The sequence below is a fragment of the Triturus cristatus genome, chromosome 1_2 (genome assembly GCF_964204655.1).
Source record: "Triturus cristatus chromosome 1_2, aTriCri1.1, whole genome shotgun sequence".
Classification (NCBI taxonomy): domain Eukaryota; kingdom Metazoa; phylum Chordata; class Amphibia; order Caudata; family Salamandridae; genus Triturus; species Triturus cristatus.
The window spans coordinates 273638208-273655614 of record NC_140580.1 but is presented as its reverse complement, the minus strand read 5'-3'; the positions used below and the strand labels follow the sequence as shown (position 1 = coordinate 273655614).

At 48.2% G+C, this 17407-nt stretch overlaps 1 protein-coding gene across 1 annotated transcript in view; it reads right to left on the bottom strand.

Annotated features, from left to right (window-relative positions):
• The window catches only part of TM9SF3 (transmembrane 9 superfamily member 3), a 333675-nt gene that overhangs the window by 214824 nt on the left and 101444 nt on the right, over nt 1–17407 (bottom strand). Inside the window, exon 5 of the mRNA XM_085603668.1 lies at nt 522–599. Within this exon, the coding sequence (XP_085459794.1) occupies nt 522–599 (78 nt within the window). The remainder of the gene's footprint in view (nt 1–521; nt 600–17407) is intronic.

The following is a 17407-nucleotide window of genomic DNA, read 5'->3' as shown; positions in this document are numbered from 1 at the left end:
CTCTTTGACTCCTTAAAGCCCACCTAACATGCTTTGTAAAGCAAATAGCTCAAAAATACTAATGAACAGATATGCATAAAACCAAGTAACACACTACTGTGAGTAAGGTTCCAGATGCATGCAAAGTCTGGTATAATTATGAGCCACAGATTTTGCTGTAGAGGAAAGTAAACGTTTGAGGAGTTCAAATGAGAAAATCCAAACTTTTTGTATGCATTCTTTAATTAAACTCCCACCTCCACCACCCAGTCCTTCAACAGATGTACACAAAACGTGACCCGTCAAAACTGACAAAATATTTTTTTTTTATTGAGGATGGGAATTATCACAAACCCTCTAATGGCTCTAGGGTGTTAGGTCAATAGGTAGCACTTCTTACACACAGCTAAAACAGGAAAATTAACTGTAGTCAGAGCATTGTCTAAACTAACTTTCAAACAGAAACAATTTGCATCATATTTGGAGTGAATATAGAAGAGGCAAAAATACTTCAAACGAATGCGTCAAGAATAGCTGCGTACCCGGTGTTGAAAAAACGATGGGTCAAGATACTTATCGAATCGATCTTCAAATTTGACATCAGATTTTTTCCATTTCACCTAAAAAAAACAAATTTAAAAAAAATCAGAGCTCAAGTGAAAATTACAAAATTACAAAGGTTTTAGTCAAGATTTCTTATGTTTTCAAGTATTACTATTTTTAAACCATAATTCTTAAAATACAATCTTACTTTAGGTAAATCTGTATCAAGATTTAAAAGATGTTCATCTGAATTACTTGGAAACACTTTTATTCTTCTTGCAATCAAATAGTTAACAGAAAATTCACGTGGCATTATAAACCTATAAGTTCACAAATAACGTGCAGCTGTTATCCAGACCCTAATAATTAACCCTTTTAGTGCACAGTGTCACACACACTTGAGGCCGTTCATGGATAAGGGTTCGTTTATTTTTTCCACAAAAGACACCAAGGCCGAATGAGTGCCCTTTTTCCTCCCCATATGTTGGAGATTGTAATGATGTGAAGGATTTATATCCCCAGGAGAGGCCTGACAATATAGATAACATGTGGCAATTTTTGGTATGTTTTCTCTTTATGAACAGTGGAAAAAAAGTGTAGTATATATACAAATGTTTGCACCCTCTTCCGAGCTTTAAGATACAGGGAGAGTATTTTGCACTACAGATTTTGTCAGCTTGACAAGTTATGATCCATATTCTCTTTTGTTTTTTAAAGCTTTGAGTTTGTTTTACGTACGGAAGCATGTATACATTACTTCTTGCCATAATACTGAACACGTTGGAAAACATGAGTTCAACAGGCTTTATCATTGGTGCCCTTTTAATTTATTTTTTTTATATAAATGCCCTTGACTCCTTTTTAACAGATTGTACATAGAGTCCCAAAAGTGGTTTGCGCCTAGTCACGGTTTTATGATAGGCGGACAATGCAGTCATCCTGGACGTACTGCAAATGGTCTGTAAGCTCTTTTAGATGGATTGTATAGTTTTATGCCAAAGGTAAATCTCAAAGTAAATAATAAAAAACCCTACATTTTAACCTCTTCAATGCGTCGGACGGCACCCGGCCGTCCGACGTCACGGTGGGCGTGTGCGTCGGACGGCCGGGGACCGTCCGATTTGTGCACGTGTGGAATTCGCCCGCACAGCGGGGGAATGTGCGCCGCGGCAAAGCGGTTAACATGCTGGCCAAAGACCAGACGCTCAAAGTTGTTTTTTAGCAGCCATACACCGATAAAGAACACAACAGATTTTAGTTACCTGAGCATTCTATTCAGCGCAAATTTGAAATGGGACCATCTGATTCTTCCAAAAATCCCAGTCAATGGAGGCGGCCTGTGAATCTTTGTTTAGATTGACAAAAAATGTAGGACACAATACCCTTAATGAACTGATTTTTTTTTTTTTTTTTTTAACATGTAGTTTATTGGTTTTTTGTACAATCACATACAACTCCATACTCAATATTCATCAGCATACTCCCTGAGGATTAATCCAAAGCCCCCCACCAACTATATAGTGCATAGTACGAGGTTATGCGAGTCCTTCCAGGGCTGTGCGTCAAATCAACCAAGAAACCTTTGTGACTAAGTCCCTACACTGAAACACTATAAAAACTTTACATTCCCTCCCCCTCCCTCAGTCCCCACCAACCAACGCAGGTAGCCGTCTCCGTCCTCTCGTATCATGCAGCCCTAGGAATAGCTATGTGTTGAGTTATGCGATGTACCCCTCTTGTACCCCGGGCTATCCCCCCGTCCATGACCTGCCCTTCTCCGTCATCGTTTGACTCAGAGTCTCGTAATGTTTGTACTAGCGCCTCCCATGCAGCCGCCGCTCTAGCGCCTTATCGTTCCGTCTGCGCGCCAATTGATACCGCAGCGCGCTTTCACTGGTGGCCCATTTGAGAAATTCACCCTTCCATCTTTTACTGGTGGGACCCACTGTTGCTTTCCAACGTTTCGTAATTTCTCGTTTTGCTAATAGAAGTCCAATATCTATGAACTTACTCGTAATCTTATTCTTGGGCGTGTGGGGGAACCAGTGTAGTATACTGACGGCCATATCAAACTCCAGTCGCCTCTCTGTCACCTCATTCAGGGTATCCCCCACCTCCTTCCAGTAAAGACCCATCGCTGGGCAAGACCACATCATATGTTCCAATTCCACCCCAGCTCTCGTACATCTGGGACACGCTGCCTCTTTGACCTTAAAATATTTCTGGATTCTCCCAGGTGTCAAATATGCTCTGTGGAGGATATAGAAGTGCACTAGCTGAAATCTTGCGTTCCTCGTGCTCTTCCAGGCACGTCGTACTATCTGCGCACAAGCCGTCTCCGGGATATCTTTACCTAGATCAGTTTCCCATTTGCCCTTCAATACAGCCAGGGGCGGCAGGTTTTAAAGAAGCATTCTAGAATACAAGCACGTGACCGCCTTGAAGGTCCCTGCCATCATGGTGTACTGGCAGGCCATCGACGTCTTAGGCTCCAGCAGCCCCTCTCTCCAGTGCGCATGAATCGCTCTAGTAAGCGCTGCGTGCAACAAGAAACCTCCCCTTGGTAGATCAAATCTCTCTTGGAGAGTTTGGTAGGGTAGCAGAACCCCTTCTTCATATAGATCCCCCACCACCTGCAGTCCCGCTTCTTCCCAGAGTTGTAATTGCAACCAATCTCCGCCGTGCGGTAACGCCATCAGCATATGGATGCAGCACTCCCGCCCTGCGTTGGGACCGATTCCAGCAGAGTCTGAAAGTTATCTCCTCTGTGAGAAGGTCCCTGGGCTCTAGTTTCTGCTGCAAGGCAATATATGAAAGGACGTGGCGCGGCGTTCCCCCCTTTCCTCCCGTATTCCGGTCCCCGGAATACCCGCGCTACGTTTTGTGTGAAGATCTGCAATTGAGCCGCTAAATAGTATAATTCAAAGTCTGGGACCGACAGTCCTCCTTCAGCCTTGGGTCGTATAAGCGTTGCCTGCGCCACTCTACGCCTTCCCGCACCCCGGAGAAAAGATACCACCATCGATTTCAATAGTCTGAAAGTGGAGCTGGGTATCCACACCGGCAGCGTCCTAAAATAGTATAATAACCGAGGGAGTGCCACCATTTTCAAAAGGGATATGCGGCCCGTCACCGGCAACGGAAGGGTGGCCCAAAAGGCCATACTCCCTCTCAGCGCTCGCACACTGTGGCCCACATTCCCCTCCAGCATATCTGCCGTCGTGTGATAGATGTGTACGCCGAGGTATTTCAAGCAGGTGGGTTCCCATCGCACCGCTCGAAACATGTCCGGTCTAGTCTCTCCCTGTCTTACCGGGAACAGGCATGTCTTAGACCAATTAACTCTCAGGTCCGAGACGTCCCCAGAATCCGAGAGTAGGCTCTCCGCACCCGCCAGTGCTCTATCAGCGTCGTCCAGGAATAATAGTAAGTCGTCTGCGTAAAGCGATATGTACTGTCGTCCGTCTCTACTATCTAGGCCCCCATAGTGTTGACCTGTCCGAATCTTAGCCGCGAGGGGCTCCACCACCAAGGCGAACAGTAATGGGGAGAGCGGGCATCCCTGTCTCGTCCCCCGTTCTACCAGATATTTCGGTGAGATCAATGAGCCCGTTCTCACTCTGGCCACTGCCGAAGTATATAGTACCTTCGTCCATTGCAGATAGCCCTCTCCTAATCCAAACCGTCGCAAAACTTTATACAAATATCCCCATTCTAAGCTTTCAAAAGCTTTCTCGATATCTACTGATAGTATCATTGGCTTTGGTGCTTCTGGGTGATCGTCGTCTAGTAGGCGCACCAACCTCCTGATGTTCACAGTCGTGTTGCGCGTTGGTATGAAACCAGCTTGGTCTTCATGGACTAGCGTGGTCATGTATTGCAGCAAACGGGCCGCCAGTATGCCACTCAGTATTTTATAGTCGGCGGTAAACATCGACAGTGGTCTATAGGAGGCCACGTTCTCACTCTCCCTCCCAGATCACCCTCAGGGATCACCAGCGCTTCACGCATTGATTGGGGCAGCCAACCTAATTCCCTGGCTTCTTTATAGACTTCTTGGAGCCTCGGGACCAGCAAGTCAGCATATTTCCCATAGAATTCTATGGGCAATCCGTCTAGTCCCGGTGTTTTGTTGCGAGCCATGCGTTTGATGGCTTCTCAAATTTCTCCCGGCTCTATGCCTTTCCCCAAGTCCTTCGCCTGCTCTTGGTCCAGTCCTGGCAATGTCAGCTCATCCAAGAAAGTGTCGATGGCAGGGTCCCCGTCCTCTAATCTACTTTTATAAAGTGTCTCATAATAGCGCTTGAAGCACTGCATAATTTCGTTTTGGGTATAGACCGTTCCTCCTTCTGCCGTCTCTAGAGCCAGGATAGGGGAACTCCTCTTTGTGGGGTTGGCTAACCAAGCCAATAATGACCCCGCCTTATCTCCCTCAGCATGGGCCCTCAACATGTAGGCTCTATGGTCAAAGCTGCGCAAGCGCTCCACTTCAACTGCCACCGCTTCTTTAGCTGCGTTAACCGCTTCCTGAAGCTCAGGGTGGCCAGGCCTCGTCACCTCCGCCTCCCGCAGCTTGGAGTCCGCTTTGGCCAGATTATCCAGAAGTGTTTTCCGTATACCCGTATGTTGCCCTATGCAGAGCCCCCTGATGACAACTTTGAAGGCATCCCATTCTGTCGCCCTCGTCGCAGTTGTGCCCGCATTGTCTGCAAAATAGTGTGTGATGCCCTCTTCTAGCGCTGCATGGAACAGTGGGTCATCTAACGCTTCGGGTCTCAGTTTCCAAGTAGGAACGCACGAGACTCCAGCCATCCAGTCCATGCTAAACAACAGGGGGTTATGATCAGAAATCGTTCTGGTTAGATATTCAGTGCGCACTATAGCCGGCATTACTGTCGGGGAGCAGAGTATTGCATCCAATCGGACATGTAGCTCATGCATGCCAGAATAATAGGAGTAGTCTCGGTCTCCCGGATGTTGAGCGCGCCAAGCATCTATCAGTCCCCAGCGCACCTGCCAATCTAGTCTACCCTTGGTCAAGCGATGCACCGGGGAGTCTGCCAGGGGTGGGTGAGATCTATCTAGGGAAACATCTATAACGGTCTGTGGTTGCAAGAAGAATACTGGGAGTTCTACAGATTGGTTTAGGTGAAAAGGAGAAATGACTTTAGGGAGGAATTTTGGGTTGGTACGGAGAACAACCTTGTTATGGTGCATTTGGAGAAAAGGTTCTTGAATGGTAAGTACTTGTATCTCACTGACCCTTCTGAGGGAAGTGATGGCTACAAGAAAGGCGGTTTTCCATGTTAGAAATTGAAGTTCACATTTGTGTAGAGGTTCAAAGGGAGGCCCCATTAGTCTGGTGAGAACGATATTTAGGTTCCACACAGGTGAGGGTGGCACTCTGGGAGGAATTATTCTTTTGAGGCCTTCCATGAAGGCTTTAATGGCAGGTACTCGAAAGAGTGAGAGATGTTGCCTGTTTTGTAGATAAGCTGCTATGGCTCGGACATGTAGCTCATGCATGCCAGAATAATAGGAGTAGTCTCGGTCTCCCGGATGTTGCGCGCGCCAAGCATCTATCAGTCCCCAGCGCACCTGCCAATCTAGTCTACCCTTGGTCAAGCGATGCACCGGGGAGTCTGCCAGGGGTGGGTGAGATCTATCTAGGGAAACATCTATAACGGAGTTAAAGTATACCCTTAATGAACTGATAATGCTATACAGAAGTAAATGTCTGTCGGTGGGTACATATGGTGCAGGAGTCTGGGGACATACACTTGTAAAGACCCTCCAGGAAGCAGATAACACGTTTTTGGCAAGGCTCTTAGGAATTCCCAGTTCCACATCAAGTTTTATTAGTCAAAAGAATGGGCCTTGATTTAATAGAAGACAAGGTGGGATTGCCACCGTTCTTGTTGTGGGTTACAATTTGGTCCACTTGGGGAATAGTAGAGGGTTGTCTGAAACAGACTAATGTGCTAGACATCCCATAGATTAAGTACATAAAAAATACCTCATGACTTGGGATTAACAACTGTTTTTGAGAATGCTAGTGAGATTGGCTCACGCACAAAGGCTTAGGCATGTCATATATCCTGTGCAGGCCCACTGTCATTTTCTCCATGTTAGCATGAGCACGTTACAGACTGTCCTCTGCTTTGCGCACGTTACTATACAAACTTATTTTGCATTATGCCACATTGTACTTTCACACATAATCTTCTGTTTTCGCTTCTGTTCTTTCCTGGGATTTAGTTTGCACACCATAGACAAGGTCAAACAACAATGCCCCTTGCTATTTTGGTCTGGTCAGGCCCTCAACACCTAGACAAAACACACAAATGCAGCAGTTGTTTTGGGAACACGTATTTTTCCAGCTAGCTATGCACAGAATAGGTAACAAGACACTTGGTGAGGCATCTTTCCAGGGAAGAGACCGTGACAGCACCTGAAAGGTAGGCCTCTCATCTGTGCATGCTAAGGTACGGGGTCTGCTGACAACACCTAGAGATCTTCTGATATCTAATCATTTTGCTTGTCTAGAAGGGTAGGGGGTTAGGCTATTGCGTCTTATATAATGACATCTCCTTGTATAATTTATGGACTACTTACTATGCTGAACGTATTTGTGTTAGGCATCTTCTTACTTATTGTGGAACGTGTACTGCAAACTAGAGCACAATAAAAGTAACATTTGTTAACTTTTCTCGTGTCTTTCAGATCTTATGGTGGACTACTGCAAGTGTGAGAGCAACTGGTGTGTCCTGCAACCACGATTCCGGAGAGGGCCGGGAATGTTGTGTTGTGGGGTGTCTAATCACTTGTACCTCTGTGAGCGAGTGGAAGGGGAAGTGAGACACTACAGCTAGTCGGTCCCGGGCTCATGGGTACTCAGGTGGTAGGATGAGTCAGTCCCTGCCTACTAAGGTTCTATGATCCCAAGCATAGTTCTGAGACTCCTAAGAATCCCTGCAACAGGTAAAGGACACACACCATGCCCATAGAAATGAGGCGAGCCTCGAGAAAACTCCGGACATGGTAACCATCCATGCATATTTGTAGAGTGGGCTTTAGGGGGAACGGATAGCGTTCGTTTTGCTTTGTGGTAGCAAATCTGAATGCATTTCACAATCCACCTAGCTATCCCCGCCTTGGAGATGGGGTTGCCTTTGTGTGGTGGTGAGAAAGAGACAAACAGTTGTTTGGTCTTACGAAAAGGTTGTGTTCTCTCGATGTAGTAGAGTAAGGCTCGTTTGACATCTAATGTGTGAAGAGCTCTTTCTGCAACGGTCTGTGGTTGCAAGAAGAATACTGGGAGTTCTACAGATTGGTTTAGGTGAAAAGGAGAAATGACTTTAGGGAGGAATTTTGGGTTGGTACGGAGAACAACCTTGTTATGGTGCATTTGGAGAAAAGGTTCTTGAATGGTAAGTACTTGTATCTCACTGACCCTTCTGAGGGAAGTGATGGCTACAAGAAAGGCGGTTTTCCATGTTAGAAATTGAAGTTCACATTTGTGTAGAGGTTCAAAGGGAGGCCCCATTAGTCTGGTGAGAACGATATTTAGGTTCCACACAGGTGAGGGTGGCACTCTGGGAGGAATTATTCTTTTGAGGCCTTCCATGAAGGCTTTAATGGCAGGTACTCTAAAAAGTGATAGATGTTGCCTGTTTTGTAGATAAGCTGCTATGGCTGCAAGGTGCAGTCTAATGGACGTATAGGCTAGATTGCATCTTTGTAGGTGTAGTAAATAGCCTATGATGTGTTGAATGGACACATCTAGGGGATTGATGGTATTGTTGTGACAATAGACAACAAAACGTTTCCACTTGGCTGCGTAGCACGCTCTAGTGGTGGGTTGCGTAGCTTCTTTAATGACGTTCATGCAGTCAGGGGGAAGATTTAGGTAACCGAATTCTAGGATTTCAGGAGCCAGATCGCAAGGTTGAGCTGAGCTGGGTCCGGGTGCCTGATCTCTCCATGGTTCTGGGTTAAGAGATGTGGAGAGAGGTGTAACTTTTGGTGTGGTACTACAGATAGTTCCAGCAGTGTGGTGTACCACGGTTGTCTGGCCCAAGTTGGAGCTACTAAGATTGGTGTGAGGGAGTGTTATTGTAGTTTGCGCACCACTAATGGAATGAGTGGGAGAGGCTACAAAGCATATGCAAATCTGCCAGACCAGTTCATCCATATCGCATTGCCTTTGGACAATGGGTGTGGATATCTGGAGGCGAAGCTTGGGCATTTGACGTTTTGGTGGGTGGCGAAGAGGTCCATCTGTGGGTGCCCCCACATTTGAAAGTATGGGTGAAGGACTTGCGGGTGGAGTTCCCACTCATGGAGTTGTTGCGTTTGTCTGCTGAGCAGATCTGCCATAGTGTTTTGGACTCCTGGGACATGTTGGGCTAGGAGAAAGATTTTCTGGGGTATGGCCCATCTCCATATGCTCTGTGCTAGCTGAGAGAGCTGTGGAGTGTGTGCCGCCTTGTTTTTGTATATAGTACATGGCTGTCATGTCTGTGCGGAATAGGACTGCCTTGCCTGAAATCTGTGTCTGAAAAGATTTTAGGGCTAAAAAGATGGCTAGTAACTCCAGATGGTTGATGTGGAGTAACTTTTGTTGAGGTGTCCATCTGCCCTGCATGGTGTGATGTAATAGGTGAGCTCCCCAGCCGGAGAGCGATGCATCCGTTGTCAGTACTATCTGAGGAACCGGGTCCAGGAACCGTCGCCCTTTGGAAAGGTTTTTGGTGGTCCACCACTGCAGAGAGCGATGGGTACGACCGTCTACCAAAACCAGATCTGTTAAGTGACCCTGGGCCTGGTTCCATTGGCGCGCTAAGCACTCTTGGAAAGGACGCATCTGGAGTCTTGCGTGAGGGACTATGAATATGCAAGAGGCCATCATCCCTATTAGTTGCATGAACACTCGAGCTGGAAGAGAGTGTTGTGGCTGAAATTTGGCGCGTAGAGCCTGAATGTTTGCTATCCTGGCAGGAGTGGGGTAGGCTAGCGCTCTTGAGGTGTCTATAGTGGCACCCAGATATTGTTTTACGTGGGACGGTTGGAGATGGGACTTTGCGTGGTTTACTGTGAAGCCCAGTAGGTGAAGTAGCTGGATAGTGGCGTGCGTGTGTTGTACACACTGGTTGTATTAACTGGCTTTTATTAGCCAGTCATCTAGGTATGGGAAGACATGGATGTGTTGTCTCCGCAGGTGTGCTGCCACTACCTACTGCTAGGCACTTGGTGAATACTCGTGGTGCTGTTGTGACTCCAAACAGGAGTACTTTGAATTGGTAGTGTTGGCAGTCCACTACAAATCTGAGGAACTTCCTGTGAGCGTTGTGCACAGGAATGTGGAAATAGGAGTCTGAGGTCTAAAGTGGTCAGGAAATCGTTGTGGGAGAGCAGTGAAAGTACCTGCTGCAGTGTTACCATGTGAAAATGGTCTGAATGTATGTATCTGTTTAGGGGCCTGAGGTCTAGGATGGGCCGTAGAGTCTCGTCCCTTTTTGGTATGAGAAAATATAGGGAGTAGACCCCCCATATTTTGTTGGTTGGTAGGAACCTGTTCTATTGCCCCCTTTTGTAGGAGGGAGATTACCTCCTGCTTTAGTAGTGTTAGATGTTCCTGTGACATTGGGCGTTGTCTGGGTGGAATGTTTGGGGGGGTAGATATTAGTTCTAGGCAGTAGCCTGACCAAATTATTTGTGTTACCCATTTGTCTGAGGTGATGGTAGTCCAGACAGGAAGGAAATTTTGGAGTCTGCCCCCGACCAGAGTGGGATGGTCTGGGGGGAGTGGAGGGGAGTCATTGGGCAGGAGTGGAGGCAGAGCGGGCGGTGTTTGTCTTGCCTCTGCCTTTATTATTGTTACCTCTGTAGCCGCCTCTTTGGTAACCCCTTGTAAAGGTGGATTGGGTAGGGGGTTTATATGAAGTGGAAGCGGTGTCAGAGGAGTAGCCTCTGGATGTGCTCAGAAAGGAAGAGCAGCGAAAGGAGCGCCTGGTAGGGTGTGATTGTAAAGCTCCCATAGACTTGGCCGTATCGGTGTCTTTCATTTTTTCTAGGGCCTCATCCACTTTTGGGCCGAACAGATGTTTCTGGTCAAAGGGGTGGTTCAGGATGGAAGCTTGTACTTCTGGTTTAAAACATGAGATCCTTAGCCAGGCATGGCGACGGAGGAGGATGCTGGTATTAATGGCTCTGGAGGCGGTGTCAGCTGCATCTAGAGCACAGCGGATGGAGGTATTGGTAATGGTTTTGCCCTCCTGAATTAACTAATTTGCCCTATTTTTATATTTGTCAGGGAGGTGTTGCATTATGGCTTCTAGTTCGTCATAATGGGCCCTGTTGTATCTTGCCAGTAGCCCTTGTGTATTAGTGATGCGCCATATGTTGGCAGCTTGGGATGCAGTGCGCTTGCCCGATGCGTCCAAGAGTTTTGACTCTTTATCAGGTGGTGGTGCCTCGCCTGATGCTTGGGAGTTTGCCCGCTTTGGTGCTGTAGACACTACTAGGGAATCTAGTGGTGCTGGCCCTCTGATGTAGGCGGGATCTGTCGGGCGGCTTTATATTTTTTGTCTATGCGCGTGTTAATGACCCTGGCTCTGACTGGGTCTTTAAAGACCTCTGGCGCGTGATTGACAACTCCTTTGAGCATGGGCAGTATGGAGGTGGCCCTATGCGTGGTGTCAAAAGTATCGAGAAGGAAGTCCTCCTCCACGGGGTCGGTATGGAGATCCACCCCGTGATAGTGTGCAGTCCTTTGGAGTAAGTGGTTGAACCCTAATGAGTCTTCTGGTGGGAATGGTCTCGAAGGGTAGAGATCATCTTGCGGGACATTAGGAATGTCAGGGATGTTATAGTCGTCCCATGGGTCTGGGGAGCCTGTGGGAGTGAGGTCCCCTGTAGGAAGGTCATGGGGTATGTCCCCTATGTCCTCATAGACATCATCATGATCATCATCCGGAGAGGGTGTGGGGGAATGATGAGTTGGGGGGGGGGGGGAGAGAGACTGAGGAGGTGGAGGAGGGGGAAGGTGGAGGGGGTGGGAGAGCTGGTAAAGGCATCCTGAAAGGGGAAGTCGCAGAGTCCCTCTTTGGAGGTGGAGCTGGGGCACGCTTTTCCAGTTGTCTCTTTTTGGTGCTGTGCATCAAATATCCTGTTTTAGGGTCCTTGATCAACGTCTTTTGCAAAGGATCAGGTATAAAAAGTTCTTCCAAGGGTGGTTTGTCCGTGGGCGTTGAAGGCATCGGGGGCCGTAGGTTCTCTCGTTTTAGAGTCTGCGCTAGTCCGCTGTTTGGAACTATGCGGCTTGGAAAGGGCAGTTTGTTTACTCGGTGCCGAGATGGTTTTCGGCTTCGAGCTATCGGTGTCGGTGGCCTTGTGTCTTCTGCTCGGTTCCGGGGATGGTGTCGGTACCGAGGAGGTGGAGCTGGTTTTCGGCGCCGAGTGGTATGGAGCTCGGTGCCGAGGGGGGCGGTCATTTTCTTTTTGGGCGTCGGTGCGGAGGAATGCTTTGACACCGACGGTGGGCTAGCTCGACCCCGAGCCGCCGGAAGGCTTAATAGGCTTCTTTACCGATCCCGAAGGTGCGGTGAGGGAAGCAGTGTCTTTGGTCTTGCCTAGGCCTGGAGGCGAAGGCGTGACCGAAGCCTTTTTCGGTGCCGTCGAGGGTGTGGGGGGAGGGGATTCAGTACTCGCGACCCTCTGTGCCGGAGTGATGTCCTCCACATCTGAATCGTCTACTTCGGAGGCGCTGACGAGGCCCTCGTCGGTGTGGTGTTCTTCTGGAGCGTCGACACCTTCCCCGAAGATGTAGTCTGGAATCGCAGTCGACGAGTGTGCCATGGTTCTTCGTGCCCTTCGGTCTCGAATGGTTTTCTTGGACCGGAAGTACTTGCACGCCGGACAGTCTCGAGCCTCGTGTTCAGGGGAGAGGCAGAGGTTACATACTTCGTGAAGGTCTGTGTGGGGGAATTTTGGCCCACATCGAGGGCACTTCTTGAAGGGAGTCCTTTCCATTAGCCATGACCAGAGCTTGGGTAGGCCCGAAAGCCGTCGTCGACGACTGGAATCGAAGGTCTTGATCGATGAGAGTCGCGCCGAGTGTGGAGATCGCGATCGAAAACAATACCGCGAAGTGGGGTGAGGATTGCGCGTCGATAGAACTGGAAACTGTTCGGAACCGGAACGCGAAGATCACATCCGAGCCCGATGGCATAAAAAAACAATCTGAGGATGGAGCCGAAGCCCATGCGCAATACGATCCAAGGGAGGTGTCACATACCTCGTGACTTCCAAAGACTTTCCAAGAGGAAAAACAACTGCAAACATCCGGGCCCAACACCAGATGGCGATCTATGCACAGTGTGTAATCTGCAGCTCATATGCCTCGAACATAACTTTCTGCTACTGACAGGCACCACCTCCCCTGGCAGCATCAGAGCAGGCTAGCAGCCTGCCCACAGCAGCATAGCAAGACAAGCATCATACCATGTCCCTAGCAGATCATCCCAGGGGCCGGACACACCTGTTCCCTGCCGGGGAGAGCGGGTCACAGAAAAAGAGGTGCCTTGCCTGGGGTCCCAACCCCACCTTCAGCCTCCATTCAGCCAGTCTGGGCAGGTGTCTCCCTTCCGGCTGAGCTGAGCAGCAGAAAGAGGCGGAGGAGGGCGGGGAGCTGCAGCAGGCGGCGGCAGACACTGGCCCCCACCCGGCGCTCACTCCAGGCCATGCAAGGAGGGAGAGGCAGAGACAGGGCCGGGTCCGCTCATAGGCTGCAGCGCCGCTCTGCGAGGCGAGCAGTGCATTGCAAATGAGCAGACGGGTCGGGGGAGGGCGTGTCTGTGGGGTGTGAAGGGAGAGTGACAGGCTGAGAGGGAGTGAGGGTAAGGTGCTTGTGCCTCAGTAAAGAGGAACAGTGAGAGACAAACAGTGCACGAAGTCCTGGTATCAGGAGACAGAACTGTGAGGAGGGGGGCGTTTTGGGGATGCTGGGGTGGAGCCAGACTGATAGGGGCGGGAAGCCCAGGTGAGCATGCACGGGAGTCAAGGCTTCCTTCAAGCAGCCCTTTAACAGTGGTGAGGGGCAGACGGGGCTGGGAGAAAGGGCGCTTAGGTGTGCATGAATAGGGCGGAGGTCAGGCATCGCGCAGGGCGCCCTTGTGCCAGGGGCGCAGGAGCTCCTGGGTTGAGAGAGGATATAGTAAGTAAAGGTGGGGGCATATGTGTGGAGAGCAGTGGGTAGTAAGTTATGTTGCGCTGCTTTTCTATAGCGCAGCTTGTTGGCGCTAGAAATCCAGATATCAGGATAGGTGGAGCCGCAGGGGAGAGTCGGGAGACCCGAGATGGAAGACAGAGGGGGGCAGAGTCGGAGTCTAGGCGTGAATGCGCCATGCGGTCTTGTGTGCTGGGAGCAGGGAGGTCTGAAGGGAGAAGGAAAAGTTGAGGAGGGAGGGCAGAACGGGGGGGTGAGGGTGGTAGCTGTCCTCCTTTGAACAGGAGACCCGTTCATTCGAGTGCACTCTCTTTGTATAAGCGTGAGGTGCCGGCAAAAAAGCGAGGTACTGTGAGTGAGAAAGTGTGATGTGTTACCAATGATTCCATGTGTGATCTGGTTGTTTCGTCCAGTTGCTGAGAATCAAAAACTACAACTACCAACGTGCATTATGTTGGTAAATGAAAGCCCTGGACCACGCCGCCGCCTCCCTCTTGGTGATATGGGGCGAGAGGATGGGGTTTGTGTGTTGATGTATGGGGAAGCCAGTCATTAATCCCTGGTGTTTGAAATAATGGAAGAGATTTGGGGTTTAATGGGTAAAGGAATCTAGAAAACGTGGGTCCTAGTGTCCAGGTGACTTTTTTATGCATTTCTGTACTGTGCGAACTTTGTCAGAGAACAGTAGAACGCTACACAAGAGAACCAGACTATGTCACACATGTTTTAGGCACAGGGAGATTAAATAATTTGTACTGTAAGTGGTACTTACTGATAATGACGTTACTCAGATTTGTCCTTACTCTCCCACGCCTTACCTGTGATGTGACCCCACCTCCTGACAAACATCATTTTAAAGCCCCCAGTAAAAAAAAAAATGATGTACCTTTGGTATATTCGCAGCACCCACGCTTTACTGTTAATGTTATAAGTAAAGCGCGGGTGCCGCGATTATACCAAAGGTAAATAAATAGATATTTTTTCTATTCCTTTACTTTTGGTATATTCGCGGCACCCGCACTTTACTTACTCATAACGTCAAAAGTAAAGCGCGGGTGCCGGGCTTATACCAGAAGTAAAGAAATACAAGTGGCGCGCGCGTCACGCCTGTGTCTGGGCAAAATCATAGCTCCACCCACGGCCTATTGGTGTCTATTATGTGCTTGGTGCGCGTAATAGACACCAATAGGCCGTGGGTGGAGCTATGCGCGCGCCTCATGCCAACTGCGTGCAGTCTTTTGGAAGAAGATGCACGCAAAGGCCAATGGGGGAGCTAAAAAGGAATCGCACACGCACGAGCGCGTGCGATTCCTAGGTCGATTTCTGAACCCCGGAACAAAAGGACTCTTGCCTGCGCAAGCACTGCTGCGCAGTGCAACGCAGGTCGCAAGACCTAAAAAAAAGAGGCGAGGGACATTCTATCTGAAGGAGAAAAGGCCCTTTCCGAGCTTATTGACACTGTCATGGACATCTCGTCCACCGCCTTCAGACAGATGGTGGAGCGGCAGTGTTGCCCCACCAGGGATGGCTCAAAAGCCACTACTTTCCACCCAGAAGTGCAGGCCCAGGTGTTAGACATGCCGTTTGATGGGGAATGTCTTTTCGGGAAGCAAATCGATGATACACTCCAAACCATCCAGTCAGACACCGACACGGCCAAATCCCTCTGCAGTTTGCAGTTTTGCCCATTTTATTCTAGCCAAACCTACCATGCCATCGTATTTGATAACAGCAAACCTAAAAACGTTGTGAAAGCCAGTTTGTCTAGATAAACCTCAAGGAAGGAGAAGGAGTATTGAACATTCCATACTTAGACCAGGTCCAAAGAGAGTAGGTAATGCAGCGGACCCCAAGACATTCTTGTCAAAATCTCTTTTTCTCCAAAAAGGATCACTGATAAGCAAGAAGTTCAGTGCTGAGTGCTTATAACGTAAAACATAGACAAGTAATTCTTATACAAGTCCTATCTCAATCAACACTTATGAATAGAAAGGCCTTTCGACCCCTGGTTAACACATGGACTCCACAAGATCCTTCCATGCAACCTATAGTTTCAAAAGGGCAAAGAGACCCATCGTGTAACAGACATGTGGAGAGACCTAGAAATACTGGGGTGGGGGAAACTGTCAACAAGACAGCCTACTTGTGTAGGATACAAAAGATGCATATTGGATTGCCTAACGGGAATCTTCAAATAAAAAACGTAAGATGCATATTGGATTGCCTAAAGGGAATCTTCAAATAAAAAACGTAAGAAAACATGTTACTTACCTGTAACTTTGGTTCTCCAGTATTGGAAACTTTCAAAGATTCCCATGCCTGTATCATTCCCCGTGGTCGAGATGGGAGTCCCCGGTATATGCAAAATAGTGATAGAAATCATTACAAAAACAGAAACTAGACCTAGGCCCGTTCTAGTTTTGTAACATACACACCTCTTTTTGTAAAAGAGACCAAATAAAATGAACAACCAATCAGACTAGCCTCACCGCATAGAACACTCCTGAGAGAACCTCAGAGCCTCAGATTTTCGTAGCCGTTGTGTAACTAAACTACAGAAGGTGCTGAAGGCTGAGCTTTCCCAGGGAAGGAGGGTGGATCGCATGGGAATCTATTTAAGTTTCCAATACTGGAGAACCAAAGTTACAGGTAAGTAACTTGTTTTCTTACTCCAGTATTGGAACTTTCATAGATTCCCATGCTTGTTTAAGAGTAGCTAGTAGTTATAAGCACATTTTTTTAACCATGATCATTATTAAACCATTCTGGATTTTTAAACCCAAAAACATGAAACATCAATAGGAATAAGCACGAACATAGCAACAGCCAATTCACCATAATCACACTATCAATAGTCAATTTTTTTTTTAAAAAACATAAGTATCTATAAACAAATGAACTTAAAAAATTTGCCAAAATCTGAAACAGCAATAACGGAAGGAGGGATGAAAGGGAAAGCTCACCACTGCTGAAAGAGGTTCCTCTGGACTGCCTGGACAACTGCTGTGTCACTGCGCTGAAGAATCCAGGCAATAATGTCTTGTAAATGTATGAGTACTGCTCCAGGTTGCTGCTCTGCAGATCTCCCGGATAGGAACTCCGGCAAAGAGGGCTGTCAAAGAAGAAACTGCCCTCGACAAATGTGCACGGACCCGACCTTCAAGTGACAAATCCTGAATAGTGCTGGTAATCAATCCCCTGCTTGGAAAGGGAGGACCCCTTACGAGAAGTGCTGAAAGCCGCAAAGAGTTTAGGAAGTCACCTCAAGTACTTCCTTTAGTACGTTGAAGATGGAATTTTAAGCACCTTTGAATGTCCACTGAGTGGAGAGCTTTCTCTGCTGGAGTAGTCGGTTGAGGGAAAAAAGTTTTGAGTATAACCGGCTCATTCAAATGAAAGTCTGAAGGTACTTTCGGTATGAACTTTGGATTGGTACGGAGTATCACTGTACCTTGTTTAAACTGGAGAAAGGGGTCGTCAGTGGTGAGAGCCTGCAATTCCCCATCTCTCCTAGCTGACGTTAGGGCTAGCAACAGACCCACCTTCCAGGAGAGGAATTTCAAGTCCACCCGATGAATAGGCTCAAAGGGACGCTTCATGAGCTGGGTGAGAACCAAGTTAAGGTGCCAAAGAGGCGGCAGAGGCTTGACTGGAGGG